This window comes from Carassius auratus, chromosome 25 (genome assembly GCF_003368295.1).
Source record: "Carassius auratus strain Wakin chromosome 25, ASM336829v1, whole genome shotgun sequence".
In the NCBI taxonomy this organism is placed as follows: domain Eukaryota; kingdom Metazoa; phylum Chordata; class Actinopteri; order Cypriniformes; family Cyprinidae; genus Carassius; species Carassius auratus.
The window spans coordinates 5926908-5943618 of record NC_039267.1 but is presented as its reverse complement, the minus strand read 5'-3'; the positions used below and the strand labels follow the sequence as shown (position 1 = coordinate 5943618).

The 16711-nt window shown below is 35.7% G+C and overlaps 2 protein-coding genes across 8 annotated transcripts in view; one reads left to right on the top strand and one right to left on the bottom strand.

The window, feature by feature from the left end:
- Positions 1-769: 769 nt before the first annotated feature.
- Positions 770-8322, bottom strand: dkk3b (dickkopf WNT signaling pathway inhibitor 3b). Its single transcript, XM_026202270.1, has 7 exons — positions 8018-8322; positions 7384-7509; positions 7122-7202; positions 4746-4838; positions 2210-2354; positions 1479-1629; positions 770-1107 (listed from the first exon to the last, which is right to left on the bottom strand). Exons 1-7 carry the CDS (start codon positions 8213-8215, stop codon positions 1050-1052), a joined length of 852 nt encoding a protein of 283 aa, XP_026058055.1. The 5' UTR covers positions 8216-8322; the 3' UTR covers positions 770-1049.
- Positions 8323-10335: 2013 nt separating this feature from the next.
- mical2b (microtubule associated monooxygenase, calponin and LIM domain containing 2b) overlaps positions 10336-16711 on the top strand; it is a 52026-nt gene continuing 45650 nt past the window's right edge. For 6 of the 7 annotated variants that reach the window (XM_026202267.1, XM_026202266.1, XM_026202264.1 and 3 more), the window contains exon 1: positions 11016-11175. The gene's annotated coding sequence lies outside the window, so the exon portion shown is untranslated. Of the gene's footprint in view, positions 10431-11015; positions 11176-16711 lie in introns of those variants that run through there. The other variant, XM_026202263.1, reaches the window with a different exon arrangement.

The following is a 16711-nucleotide window of genomic DNA, read 5'->3' as shown; positions in this document are numbered from 1 at the left end:
GTGTATTGTTGTTTATCCCAAAATAGGGTAAAAATAATATATATATATATATAGAGAGAGAGAGAGAGAGAGAGAGAGAGAGAGAGAGAGAGAGCTTCTCCCCCTATAATATTCAAATTATCTTTTGTAGTTTTTTTTTTTTTTTTTTGTATTGGGTAAAATGAAGCTTCATTGGGTTTCTTTTGTGTGTGTGTGTGTGTCAGGTCACCTCGTGTTTCTTTTCCCACAGTATTTTATAACGATAATATTAACATTTTCTTCCTTAAGATCAAGCTGAAGTCGGGCCTTGATGGGACAAATGTAGATCGCTTCCCTTTTTGTCTGTCTTGAATGTATTTTTTTTTGTTAAATATCCTGTAACTATCTAGAAATAAGTGAACCGTTCCCCACAATGTTATGCTGTCTGTTTTCTGGGAGAATTGTAAATGCCACATTAAAATGTCAGTGGAGGGTTAAAAATCAATGGGTGCCTTTCGTTTGTGAACCAAGAGAATAAACTATGTGAACTTGTTTTTCAGTTTAACGAGTCATAATTGGCTAATTGGTTTGTGGTACTTAAGTGTTTTTTTTAATGATAAAGCTTTTATAATAGTTGATGAGCTGGACTGTAAACCCCTCACCGATTCGTGTGAAAGTTTGTCTCACCGATTTGTGTGAAAGTAAGCCTCATCCATATCTACCAAAACTCAACACTGTCATCTGCTGTTCACATTTCAATAAGCGATTTAAATTCAGATTTTGCTTTAAAACATTTGCTTTGACAAAAATGTCCAGAAATCATATTTATTTGGAAGGAATGTAATGCCCAGCTATGTCCACATATTCAGAACAATGTCATTATTTTTTAAAAGACTTTTTTAAAAATCATTATCTGTAATTCTATTTGTTGGTGGTGCTATTGGCATACAAATCACACCAAAAAAAAAAAAAAGTTATTCATTAAAGCTCTTCCAATAAATTAGGACGAGAAAGACGGCACTTTAAGGTTACAAAAAAAGACAAAATTACAGATTCTAATAATGATGAAAATCCTGTTTCACTGGGAATGATCAGTCAGCATTTCCTTCTCCAGAAGCATTCCTCTCATCTACACACACTGATTTATTCCTGTAACATAAAACCACAGATACATTTGAGTCATTATTCTCTGAAAAGAAATATAAATATACATTTAATTATATAATTTACATGTATGCATACATATTTATAAAAAATGTCAATGTTTAAATATATATTTTGTTTAAAAAAAATTAAAAAAAACTATATATATCATATATAAACAGAAATAAAAATTTCATAGTGCCCAAAACCATCTGGTTCAAAGAGATTTTTCTTACCAGCAATTTAATTGGCTGGATTGATTACGATTATAAAATGCATAGACGTCTATGTAAAATGCATTATTTTCTTGGCAAGCCTCCCGAGCTGTGTGTAACACATCAACTAGACACATGCACAGAATGATGAAATCGTCTCACTTGAGAGGCTGGCAGTGCAGGCCTGTAGCACAGGGGCAGTGCTCCTGCGGTCCCTCCTCGTCCCACAGTAACAGATCCATCAGCTGATTGGGGTGACTGGGGCATCCCTGGCCTTCCTGTGGCTTGGGACGGCACACAGGGAAAAGCAGGGCTGAAGACAAAAGAAAAACTGGAATATTAAGAGAAGTAGCGTGGGAGGAAAAGAGACTATAGGGAAAGGTACACAGAAAGAAAGAGGGTCTCTAGACTTCAGGAAGTGTATTGATGTATCAAAACCACTGCAAATGTTGTTGGTTTGTATCTTGTGTGTGATTAATGCATATTTGGCAATGGAAAGAAAACTGAGGAACATTGTAAACCAAGTGAGCAAGGAGTGCGATTCCAAATTCAAGGAAGCAATTATTTAGTACTTTGCAGGGAAATCTTCTGAGAGGCCCAGTGAAACGGGGTATTTTTCAGATGTTTTGTTATATAACCAGCTGCATATTGATATCTAATAGGCTTGTTTATACAGGCACTTTTATGTCCCAATGGTTGATTTTTACTAAAACTTTTTAGTTAACTTTTTCTTCTTTTTTTTTTTTTTTTTTTGCTACTTTTAAAAGGCATTTTATTTATAATTTTAGATAGCATTGTCTCAGACTTTAAATCTTATAACATGAAAATCCATCCTAAAAATCTGAATTATTCCACATGTGAAACGGTGATGATCTGAACAAAGAGTGCAGAACCTTTGTGAAAGGCGCAGCAGTGTTGAGGACTGCAGTCGCTCTGGTACTGGCAGATGGTTCCTGACTGGCCTTGGGTTCTGTTCTGAGCGCAGACACCCCACACACACAACTGATCTCCACAACACTCCACATCCTTCGTGCACTCCTGTCAATTCAAACAGCAGAACAGGAATTTAGCCAAAAAAGGAAAGAATATATATATATAGTTATATATATATATATATATATATATATATATATATATATATATACATAGTTATATATATAGTTATATATATAACTATATATACAGTATTGTTCAAAATAATAGCAGTACAATGTGACTAACCAGAATAATCAAGGTTTTTCATATATTTTTTTATTGCTACGTGGCAAACAAGTTACCAGTAGGTTCAGTAGATTCTCAGAAAACAAATGAGACCCAGCATTCATGATATGCACGCTCTTAAGGCTGTGCAATTGGGCAATTAGTTGAATTAGTTGAAAGGGGTGTGTTCAAAAAAATAGCAGTGTGGCATTCAGTCACTGAGGTCATCAATTTTGTGAAGAAACAGGTGTGAATCAGGTGGCCCCTATTTAAGGATGAAGCCAACACTTGTTGAACATGCATTTGAAAGCTGAGGAAAATGGGTCGTTCAAGACATTGTTCAGAAGAACAGCGTACTTTGATTAAAAAGTTGATTAGAGAGGGGAAAACCTATAAAGAGGTGCAAAAAATGATTGGCTGTTCAGCTAAAATGATCTCCAATGCCTTAAAATGGAGAGCAAAACCAGAGAGACGTGGAAGAAAACGGAAGACAACCATCAAAATGGATAGAAGAATAACCAGAATGGCAAAGGCTCAGCCAATGATCACCTCCAGGATGATCAAAGACAGTCTGGAGTTACCTGTAAGTACTGTGACAGTTAGAAGACGTCTGTGTGAAGCTAATCTATTTTCAAGAATCCCCCGCAAAGTCCCTCTGTTAAAAAAAAGGCATGTGCAGAAGAGGTTACAATTTGCCAAAGAACACATCAACTGGCCTAAAGAGAAATGGAGGAACATTTTGTGGACTGATGAGAGTAAAATTGTTCTTTTTGGGTCCAAGGGCCACAGGCAGTTTGTGAGACGACCCCCAAACTCTGAATTCAAGCCACAGTACACAGTGAAGACAGTGAAGCATGGAGGTGCAAGCATCATGATATGGGCATGTTTCTCCTACTATGGTGTTGGGCCTATTTATCGCATACCAGGGATCATGGATCAGTTTGCATATGTTAAAATACTTGAAGAGGTCATGTTGCCCTATGCTGAAGAGGACATGCCCTTGAAATGGTTGTTTCAACAAGACAATGACCCAAAACACACTAGTAAACGGGCAAAGTCTTGGTTCCAAACCAACAAAATTAATGTTATGGAGTGGCCAGCCCAATCTCCAGACCTTAATCCAATTGAGAACTTGTGGGGTGATATCAAAAATGCTGTTTCTGAAGCAAAACCAAGAAATGTGAATGAATTGTGGAATGTTGTTAAAGAATCATGGAGTGGAATAACAGCTGAGAGGTGCCACAAGTTGGTTGACTCCATGCCACACAGATGTCAAGCAGTTTTAAAAAACTGTGGTCATACAACTAAATATTAGTTTAGTGATTCACAGGATTGCTAAATCCCAGAAAAAAAAAAATGTTTGTACAAAATAGTTTTGAGTTTGTACAGTCAAAGGTAGACACTGCTATTTTTTTTAACACACCCCTTTCAACTAATTGCCCAATTGCACAGCCTTAAGAGCGTGCATATCATGAATGCTGGGTCTTGTTTGTTTTCTGACAATCTACTGAACCTACTGGTAACTTGTTTGCCACGTAGCAATAGAAAATATACTAAAAACCTTGATTATTCTGGTTAGTCACATTGTACTGCTATTATTTTGAACAATACTGTATATATTTTTGAAACATTTGTTTAAATATATAAAATATAAATTCGATATATAAACTATCAAATATTTCTATTGCTTTATATATTCAATATATAAACAAATGTACATATTTAGAATACACCATAATTTACAAACAGACAGATGGATCGATATGATGATAGATACAATTATAGACAGACAGTTAGAGAGAGATAGAGATAGATAGATAGATAGATAGATAGATAGATAGATAGATAGATAGATAGATAGGTAGATAGATAGAGACAGACAGACAGATAAATAGATAAGACAGATAGATACAGTCAGTCAGATAGATAAATAGATAGATACACTGTAGATAGATAGATTGAGATAGACAGACAGATACAGTCAGTCAGATAGATAGATACACTGTAGATAGATAGATAGATACACTGTAGATAGAGAGATAGATAGACAGATAGATAGATAGATAGATAGATAGATAGATAGATAGACAGACAGACAGACAGACAGACAGACAGACAGACAGACAGATAGATAGATAGATAGATAGATAGATAGATAGATAGATAGATAGATAGATAGATAGATAGATAGATAGATAGATAGATAGATAGATAGATCAGAGCACAGACCATATTAGTCGTCTGGCATGGGACACATTTGGAGGTGATGAGCTCATACAGGCAGAAGCTGCTGTCCCCACAGTCCTCATCAATCATACACTCCTGAATGAACAAGAATGAACCTGACATTATATATTACAGAAACACTGTTATTACAGCTACAGTTGAGCAAACATCCCAACAATAAACTCTGCTGCTTCAGGATACCACATCATAACATCATGGACATTCTGCTGAACGTCTTCTGTTGCGTTCCTCAGACGAAAGTCAGTCTTTGAGGTTTAGAAAGACAAGATGACAGTGTCTTTCCTTTTTTCTATTTTGGGGCAACTTTTTCTTTGAGCAACCTACAGCATTGTCTTATAACTATAGTTTAGAGACAGTGCTGTAGGTTGCTCAAAGGAAAAGTATATTGTAATAGTAAGCTTTATTTTTGACTTTAGGGTTAGGAAATTCCAACGAGGTGTTTTGAAATTGAGCTGGGGATCCCAAAGAAACACCCACCTAGCATTAACTGAAAACCGCATTTGTGTTGTCTGGAACATCCGCCTCAGCTACACTTTCCACTATGGGTGGATATAATGTTTTATCCAAAACAGCCGTTTGTGTGCTTGTACTCTGTTATAAACACTGGAACTCAACATCATGGAAATTTTGTGACTTAACCTTGCAGTCTAAGGTAAAGACGGGAAATAAGACGTAATATTTTGAACATTTCCACTGAAAATATTTACAAACAAACTGAAGGAAGAATAGAGGATAGTTTTAAAATGGCTTGTGGTTCAATACGGAAAACAGGAGTCCCTTTTTAATGCCTGATGACGTCATCTTCCGCGTCAAAATGAATTCCACATTCACAGAAGTGGAGGTGCAGAAATCCTGTGAGAGCTCGTACCCTTCCCCCCAGAGTTACAGCGTCTGGACTGGAGTCTAGACTAATGTAAGTGAGCCACATAAAAAAAACTCATCAATTACTCGCAAAAAAAAAAAAAATACTTTCTTGAAGAACTGGAGGTTCAGGTCCAAGTTCTTCTGGAAGACAGAATACAAAATAGTAATTTGTAGAAATCATGAAGACAAAATTATTATATATTAATTATATAAATCCAAATTTTATATATATATATATATATATATATATATATATATATATATAATTTTGTCTTCAGATTTCTACAAATTTCCATTTTGTATTTTGTCTTCCAGAAGAACTTGGATTAAATAAAAATAAAAAGTTAATTAATTCATAATCAATCAAAATAATGAATAGATATTTTGTGTGAGTATGCTGTATATAATTCACAATTACTTTATATCTTTTAATAATTATATATTTATTTAATAATAATATATATTTAAAATAAAGGCAAATAAAATTATAAAATAAAGTTATATTTTTACATATGCTACATACATACACACACATATAAAACCAAATCAAATGCTAAAATATAATAGTCATATTTTTGTATGTATGCTACACAAACAGAGAGACACATTTCACATAAATATTTAAAATTATTGATTGATTTTTCATAATACATGGAATACTGCATTGGTTTACTCACATCTGGAGTATATTTTGCAATAATGACCGGCTTTACATTATCATCCCTCACATATTTGCTTATCTTTTAACTGTGAGCTCAGATTTGCCACTGTGCAAAACGAGAGTTAACCACTAAGTGCTGCCTCATGGCAACATGATAGCTGGCACAAACTCTCCACCACACATCCCCAGCGCTCCACTTTCCATGCATTCTTTCCAGCTGTTCTAATTTCACCATATATTATTGTCATGATGCCAGAAGACTGCCAGGCCAAAGAGCCTCTAATGACACTGCCGTCTGTTAAATTGTTATAGAAACGCATAAGGACCATATGTGCAATGCTTATGTGTTTTACTCTGGAATAGACATCATTTATTTCAATCAAAAGCCATTACATAGAGTAACTGATTTTAGTCTTGAAAACTAAGAAATAACATGTTTACGTTTAAAAGATTAACTCATGTAGAGGATATTTTTAGTTAGTCTTATAATAAAAGCTTATATTTTAGTGGTAACCACAGCAACAGTGTAACACAAGTGGAAAGAGGACTGATACAGACCATCTGTCCCTCTAATTTATCAAAAGGTTTACAAGAATTCAGCATGTTTAGAAAGGTCTCTGTAATGATGTGCCACATGTTTTCCAGGCAAACAGCGGATAGTTTGATGACTGGTGAAATGGAAAATCCATGTTGGTTTTATTAATAAATAAACTCTGCTTTCAAACCTCGGGTTGGCTGGGTGACTTAGCAGATTGTGCATTACAAGTTTGATATCTGTTTAATATGTCTGGAAACTTCCAGCTATTAAAGCTATAGATGAGCAATAGACTCACGTGATCAACTTCATTCCACCGTTCAGTGTTCTGAATGAGAGTTCTAGAGAAATGTGTCTTTCCAGTCCCATTAACCGTTTCCTAGAGGAAAACCAGGTGTTTAGTAAAGCAAGGCAAATCAATATAACAAAAGCACTAAGGCATATAAACGCAAAGCAGTTCTCAGAAAAAAAAAGTAGTCTGGGGTTTCATGACCCTTCAATGCCAATTAGGCTAGGCTATAGGCTTGCAAATAAAAATCTGAATCAAAGACAAGAAATACCTTGTCGATTCTCTCTATCAGATGAACAGTCCGATTTCCAACCTTGATCTCTGTTGTAGTTTCATTGTGAAAACTGGCAGGAAAGTTGCGTCCATGTAACAACGATTTTGAAGACTCATTCTCCATCTGTTTCAAATCAGATTAATATTAATGTGAATGTTTTGATAGATTTTTTTATTTTGACATTGCTAATTGGAAAGAAATAATTAATCATTTTAGTGAACCATGCAATTCTTTCAACCAGTTCGTTAAAAAAAAAAAAAAATCAGTTCAAAAACGATTCGGTGTCATTGCATATTAACCCCATTAAGTTTTATTAATAGTACTATTAATCCAGATACGTTTATCATTTAGGAGCAAAATATACTTACATTTACATTAAACACTACTAAAAAATAATCTACATCGGATAACATTTTGCACTTTTAACTAAATTTGCTACTAAAACTAAATCTGTTATTCTTTCGAGGTTTTGTGAACCGGTTTAAAAAAGATTCAATGAAAAGATTCGACTCGAAAGAACATTTTGTTCACGAATCGGTCAGCGACAATCCTCCTGCGCAAAAAGACCATGGCACAAAACAACATTTAAACGTTAATCTACTTAGATTTATTTTTCTCCTGTCATAACTACCTGATGAACAGCCTCTTCTAGTTTCTGCTGCGTGTCCTCCATAAGTTTTTCCACTTCTTTGAACATCTCGTTTAAAGTGGTTTGTCCCTGCGCCACATGCTCCTCCAGGGTCTCGGAGATGTCCAGATGTCCCGCTCTGTGAACTGAGCTGCCCACCACAAAGCCCAAGGAAAGGGATATTATCACAAACTTCAGCATCGTTTTATGCTTAGGCGACTCACCCCTGGCGTGAATCACAGACTCTGTGCCTGGGACGTGCTTTATTTGGAAACTTGTGAGGGGGAAAAAAAGACTGGAAAATGTTTTTGGCTCCCACTATTGCATCTGATGGCTCAATTATTAAAGCGACAGCGCACTGGCCTTCAGAAATGAAAGTAACAAATAAATCGTACAAAAGTACAACCTCGACACAAATGATACTGTTCTATTTGAATAATGTTTAAAATGTAATTTATTCCAGTTATAGAAAAGCTGAATATTCAACAGCCATCATCCCAGTTTTTAGTGTCACATGATCCTGGTGCTTGAAAAACATTTTAAGTCAAGTGTTTAAAAGTTAAGAAACTTTTATTTATTAATTCATTCATTCATTCTTAATATTTTAATTATTCGTAATAATTTGATATAATTTGTTTGTAACATATAAAAAAAAAAAACTCTAACGACTTACAGTATCAGTCACTACTCCTTCTCTGCAAATGTATCAAAACAACATTATGTATTAAAACAACATACATTACAAAACTTTCTCTTTTCTTCTGTCCTCCTCCCCCTCCTCTGACATCAACTCTTACAGCTGATGATAAATAAAACAAGAAACATCAATGACCAATTCCACACACCACAAACGATGATAACTTCATAATGAAAAATACACAATCTCTCCCCCTTTTCTCCACTCAAACGTTTCCAAAGTTACCCTTTCCAATCATCCTACTACCTGTCCACTTGATCCTATCCAAACTAACATACTTAAGGCAATTACTTATTCAGTCATACTTTCACTTACTCACATTGTTAAAACCTCTCTTCACTCTGATACATTTCCCACAGCATTAAGCAGGCTTGTGTAAACCCACAGCTCTAAAAGAAACCGTCTCTAAATCCACTTTTAATCCACCATTAATTTTAATGAGACTTGAGCGAGTTGTGTTAAGCCAACTCTCTATGTTCCTTGCACAGAACAACCTCCTGGACAACAACCAATCTGGGTTCAAAAGCGGCCTCTCAACTGAGTCTGTCCTGCTCTCGTTTACTGGCAAGAGCAGCTTCCATATCCTCAGTAATCATCTTGCTGAATCTGTTTTCTGCTTTTGACACAGGTAACCACCAGATCCTTCTGTCCTCCCTCATAAAGATGGGCATCTCAGGAACCGCACTCCAATGGTTCAAGTCTTACTTCTCATGTAGGTATTTCAGGGTGCCTTGTGAGGTTTCTAAGTCACAACTTCTTGATACTGGGGTTCCTCAAGGCTCAGTGCTTGGACTTCTTCTCTTCTCCATCTACATGACGTCATTAGGATCTGTCATTTAGAAGCATGGCTTTTCCTATCACTGCTATGCTGATGACACTTAACTCTGCTTCTCATTCCAACCAGATGATCCGATGGTAGCTGTTTGCATTGCAGCCTGTCAGAGAGACATTTCTAGCTGGATGAAGGACCATCACCTTCTGCTCAATCTGGCTAAGACAGAACTGCTTATGGTCTCAGCCAACCCAGTACTTCATCAAAACTTCTCTATACAGCTGCCTATAACATAACTCCTTCCAGGATAGTTATGTTTCCATAGTTTCCACAAAAAATAAATAAATAAATTATATATATATATATATTCAGCTTTGCATTACATTAATAAAAAAATAATTATAATAAAAAACAATTTGAATATTACAATAGGAAAATGTTAATTTTAAATTTACATTTAAATTTAATAATATTTCACAATATTACTGTTTTATTGTATTTTTGATCAAACAAATGCAGCCTTGGTGAGTGTATAGGCCTATTGGCTACATAGATTATTAACTTGAATATTTATTACAAATATTTTTTATTTGACTTGTAAAAACTGCAGGCGAAATTCATACACATATGTAATTTTTTTTTTTTTTTTTTGACAGCTGTGTATTGTCCATCCAAATAGATTTGAATGCCTTCTTGTTTCGTCATGAGTTAGTCTGTTTTTGTTCCATATAGACTCGTGAACATCTCATTGCACTCTTGGTTTTTGCCCAACTTTGCCCTTTCAATGTGCATAAAGTGTGCACATTCTTTAATAGTCCAGTAGATGTCGACAAAGTACAACATCTCGTTCACCACTCATTCACTACCTGTCCTAATGAAACAAACACCTGTCAGCATGTGTGATTAAACCTGCTGCTCGCGCCAGCATAGCAATTTCTCTGGTGTAGGTAAGACAACGCACGCTCATCATATTTATCAAGACTTTTTATGTAGTACAGTGGTATGATATCAAAAACAATGAAAAATTGATTTGGCGTAAAGAAGAAACACTTCTGATGGTCTATTTTCTGAGTTTTTAGTAAAACTAGAGTGGGTGATAAAGGAGGGAGACCAGGTTTTGGGAACACGAGGCTTTCAGGACAAGTTGGTACAGGGCAGTAAAAAATAACAAAACACGCAGTGTGTGTGTGTGTGTGTGTGTGTGAGAGAGAGAGAGAGAGAGAGAGAGAGACATTGGCCGTAGATGAATATTTAGACTGGACTTGTCCTAAACCACTAATGAAACACCGTTTTGCAGGTAAAATACGTTTGGATGGACACATCCACCCCATAATATATTTCAAAACACTTTTTTTTTAAGCATTGTAACATGACAGTTTTCCTCAGCTCAAACATTCAGGACAGTTTGTCCAGAGAATGAAGTAAAATACAGACAACCGTTAAAAAAATCAACAGTGGGATTCGCCTTCCAAGTTTATCTGAACTTCCCATTGGGCGTCGTGGGAAGCGCCGCCTCTAATTATAAAAGCGCATAAAGAGCCAGCGCAACAACTGAGTGGATGGAGTCATACGATACAAACAGTTTTCTTTTAAAAGTTAGAGCTCAGATACGCTATACGGATAATATCAATACGCTGTCAAGCAAGTTCTGTGGCTGTCGCTGAACCTCAAAGTCATATTACAGCGGAAAAAGTAAGTTTGCTGATCACTTCATTTGAGCGCGTGTCAGCGCACGAGCTGCTGGGAAACTTAAAGTGACGCGCTATATTGGGCACGCGCTGCGTTGACAGGTTAGGCATACACTGTTGCCATGCATATGAAAATAACATTGTAACATTAAAACAAATAAATAGAACCGATATTTATGTTACGGTAACTATTTAATTAAATGATGGCAAGTTTGTATTGGATTTCCAACCGGGTGTTTGTTTACATCTTAATCAGGTTAAGTTTCAAAAGTGGTGTAAATAATTTACTGCAGCCTTTGGAGTGTTCGACAGCTGTCTGGGTTTGGTTTGTAGTTTATCTCTTAGATAATGACAACACCGCACTAAAGCATGATTTTTGTAATATTATCTGTTATCTGATATAGTCATTGGCTAAACTGACAACATTCAATTTTGAGAAATCTATCTGAAGGACCGCCTTAAAGTTAGGTGTTGCTGGTCTAACATGGTCTACTATGTAAAAACCTGCTCCAAAACAGTTACCGAATAGATTTTCCTGGAAGGTCTCTAAGAGACCAGTTTTGGTCCCTTGTTAGGGCTGTTCTTAGGGTAAACAGTTGACAGGTGTGAAGGTGTTTTGAACAATAAGTGTTTTCCATTGTTGATGGCTTTTCTTGGGAAAGTTTCCTGAATTATGTGTTATGTAATTCGAATAGTTTTGGTCAGACTGGAGTGTTATGTTCTTCTCCCTGTTGTCCAGGATTACTCCTTATTGGTGTGTATTGCTCCGACTGTAGAGATCATCTGGCTCAGACTGGCATCCAATGCGTCTCAGTAGATGAATCATTTGCTTGCAGTTGTTTCTTCTCTATTTGTGTGCTCATTTTATTTTGTAATGAACATGGATAGTGATTTGCACAGATAAATATTTGTTCTTATTTTGTAATACGCGTGTCTATATTCTAAATTTCCAGCAGTGCTACTGAAGTGTAACACCCTTGAGTTCTTATATGGGCTTTCCTAATGCAATGTGTAATGCACCTTAAGATGTTTGCTTTTTTTAATCTGTGTAGTTTCTGTTGAAGATTGTGGTTGTTTATGAGAGTTTTTGCATTATGTTGTCCCTCTGCTGTCTATAGGGCAAAATGATAGTGTTACACAATCTGCTCTTCCTGGAATATGCCATTGACTTATAAGGGCCATTCTGAGCGCAGAGAAGACAGAAATACACTAGAACTTTTGCGTTGCTCAAGTATGACCATTAGGCAAATTGAGTCGTAATTGTCAGAAATTAAGCAAATATAAGAAATGAACTCACAATTGTCAGAAATAAAGTTGCATTCGTGAGATAAAGTTGCAATTGAGAGATAAAGTTGTAGTAATAATCAAGTCACAATTTTGAGAAAAAGTTGCAATTAAGAGATCGTTACATTTATGATAAATAGACTGAGAAATAAAGTAGCAATTGTCGAAGTCGCAATTATGAGATTTACATTTAGTCATTTTCAGATGCTTTTATCCAAAGCGACTTACAAATAATGACAATAGTTACGGTAATAAGGAATAAAGTCGCAATTTTACGAGTTGTGAGAAATGAAGCTAATTGCAATTGTGGGAGAGTTGCAAATTTTGAAAGCTAAAGAAGCAAATATGAGAAATAAAAAATGTGAGGAGTAGAATTGCGATATATTAAGTCACAACTATGAGAAATGAAGTTGCAGTTGTCAGAATGAAGTCGCAATTGTGAGAAAATTAGAGTTATCATCAATAAAGTCACTATTGTGAGATATAAAGTAACAACTCTGAAATATGAAGCTGCACAGAAGTTCATGAGGCGGACCAAGGAAAAGGGCCAGCACACACTGTCGGAGCCTCTCTGAGCCTTTTAGGTTATTCCCAGTATTTTGTGATTTTTAAAATATCATATGACTCTCAGTGGAAGTTCAGTTCAAATTGGGTTGACTCCAATTATCCACAGATGTGAATGCTGAAAGTTTATCTGCTGCACTCCGGAGTCCATCTCTCAAAATAACACTACCAGTCCATTCCTTTTGGACTGCCGTGATCCTCTCATACGTTTCTTGTGGGTAGTATATCACAATTTGACAATGACATGCTCAGAAAAATACAAGCTTTTTTTGTGGAATTGCATGCATTCTTCTGTTGGATTCGGTTTCACATTCCCTCCAATTTCCAACACTGATTCGCTTCAGGTGAAGGCAGGGCTGTTCAGGCTAAAGCAACCCTACCGGCTGGTTGATCAAACTCCAGCTGGTTCATGTGGAAGCAATAATGCTTCTCAAAGTGGTTTGTAGTTTTTCATGACCCATCTGAGAAAAACATCTGGACAGGACACCTGTATTTATAGAGTTGCTTCATAGTGTCATTTGAGTGTTGAACGGTTTATATTAAGTTGACTGGCTCTGTTATTTTAACTAACCACAGATATGTTGTTTTGCATGTCATTGTAAAAATTACTAAAAGTTTTCAGTTTGTAAAATGGCAGTGTATGAGACCTTAATTCTAGCAAATGCATGGTTTGCTGTTGGCTGTCCTGTTTTAGTGTAACGGAAAGACTTTAATCCAGAGTAAACAAACCTTTTTGAGTTGAAACCATTTGGGTGTGTTGACATTTGACCTGCTTGTCTGGAGTGGCATCTTTAACTTCCTCCTCCATATTTCCTTTATAATCCTTCCTTCTGTTCCCAGTAGGTTAGAGAACGTTAGAGGAAGTGGAAAGTTGTGGGTTTGTTATCGTAAGGATCACATCCTCCACACAACAGGATCAGTTATAGATGCTGCCAGTAATCTTGATGTCTGCAGGGTACAGTATCTGACAGAATCTAAGAAGAAGAGGACACAAAGTGCAAGCGTTCTTAAGTCATATTTATGGAAAGATGAATCGGTTTTAAAAGTTTAAGCAAACTCAACTAGGATTATTTACCCCAGGACATCATTAGCCTACTGCTGAGGCTTTGAACCTACTGTACAGCTATAGAATCACACCATGGTAGAACTTGAAACTTGAGACCTGTCTATTCTGAGCAGGAGCCTCCAGAATGTTTTTCCATGTTATATGGGCACCCATGTCCACCTCAGAGTGAAAAATAAAACGGATAAAAGCATATTCTCATCATGAACGTTAACCATTCTGTTTAAGCACACACTGCAGTTTTTTCATCTTTAAAGCAGGATAGTTTCTGATTGGCTGTCATTGTTTTTTATCATTCATCATCTGAAAAAATAATATTTTAAATGATTCCAACAATTCAAACAATTCCTCTCCCATTATCATTATAGTTGATGTGTGGACTTTCCTATTCCATTAGAATGATAAAACTTTATAGTTATCGTTATAATTCTTGGTGTAAACTGTCATTAAATGTAAAAAACTATTTTTTAAATTTAAAGTAATATAAAAAGTCAGGGATTATCACCCATGTCAAAAATACAATGTACTGTAAAAGTCGCAATTGAGAGAAAGATGCAATTACAAGAAAAGTCGCTAATGAAGTCAGAATTTCTGAGAAACATTCACAATTACGAGAAACAAAGTTGCAGTTGCGAGAAAAGCAGTTGGAATGGTCATGTAATGTTGTGCAATCAGTTGCAATTAATTGTGAGAAATAGTCACAGTCATGAGAAATGGCAATAACGCAAAGTGAATCGCAATTATTAGAAGTATGAATTGTGAGAAAATTGTACAGTAATTGTGAGATATAAAGTAGTGATAATGAGAAAGTCAATACAACATACAGTATATAGCAGTTATAGATCTAGTGGGAATATTCGGCCTGCCGTTGATTTTGACTTTAGGGATTCCTGGTTACTCATGGGTGTTTCCCAGTTCCCTGTCACTCGAGCAAATCTCTACTAAACGCATTACTCTTGAGAACTCATTACTGGTTTGACCTAATCTTCCCCTAAAGTATGATAAGTTTTGCCACTTTGCAGAATTGGTTGGAATAAGTGATTCTCAGGATCCATTATCCCAAAATAGCTGATTTTGCCTCTTTGCTTTTTTTTTTCTATCTAGATGGTTTGTTATGATAATTACTCGGTAAGAGCTACATTTTAGTTAAGAGTTAGGCCTATATTTTGAAATCATAAAAAAAAAAGTGTTAACATTTTGCCATTTATATGATCCAGAAGGGCTGCTTTGGAATTTTATGTCCACCACTAAGCAGTAAAAAGTGCACAAACAGGAAGGACTTGGACCTCATACAATTTCAGATATCCTGCCCATGGAAATACTGAGCAAAACATCACAAATTTTTCACATATATATATATATATATATATATATATATATATATATATATATATATATATATATATATATATATATATATATATATATATATATATATAATGTGTATATATAATGTGTATATATATATAATGTATATATATATATATATATATATATATATATATGTGTGTGTGTGTATATACATATATGTGTATATACATACATGCATATACATACATGCATATATATACACACACACACAGAGAGAGAGAGAGAGAGAGAGAGATTTTTTTAATGCACTTTTGACTCCGTTGGAAAAATGCATTGGGAATAAGTGTCCCTGTAAGGAAATACCAAATCTATTGTGTGTCCAAAAAAAAGCTTTCCCCGGTCCCATATTCCTTCACTCTACAGTTGATGGAATCAGCAACGCTTTATGTTTGTTTGTTAGATCAGCTGGCTAACAATTACCAACATCACCTAAACCAGTGTAACCAAACTCTAAGGCAGCAGCAATGCTCTCCAGTTACTTTTGTTTGCCTGTACTGTAGTAGTCTTTTACTTCAGGCAGTAAACTACAAATGCATATTGACTCAGTAGGGGTGTACTTTCCCTACGAACGTAAATGTCTGTTTGTTTTCGACACTGAATAATAAATGTTTCTTGCAAATCAGCATATTTTAATTATTTCTGAAGGATCGTGTGACACTGAAGACTGGAGTTATGATGATGAAAATTCAGCTTTGCCATCACAGAAATAAATCAACCTTTTAATATATAGTCAAGTAGAAAAGCTATTTTGAAATGCAGTCATATTTTACAATATTACTGTTTTTGTGTGTTTATAAAATAAATGCAACCTTGGTGGACATAGTAGGCTAATTCCCGTTTGTGTGCTCCTGTAGGTCCCATGAATAATATTAGTGTTGTAGGAATGTTAGCTCTTAGGTATTCCAGTTTGAAGTGCTGCTGCTTTCTGGTCAATCCACTGGGACACAGTTGAACCCTTTGATGGTTTCTCCAAGCTGAAGCTCCTGCAAAGAGATCTGTCTAGTCCTTATGCTGAAAGACTGCAGGTCTGAGCTGTCGGAGTCAATTTGCTTGGCAATCACTGTGACATTAGCATGTGCTAGTCTTCAATGACTATTAATGATAGACAGGATGGGCAAATGTACATGATCCTGTTGAAAAATATCTTTGAAGGCTATGGTAAAGGGTGTTAACTTGAATTCCACTGCTTGCAGTTGTGCCATCTGTCGACTGGCTGTTTCTAGAGGCACAATATCATTTGTAGCTTCTAAATGAGGCC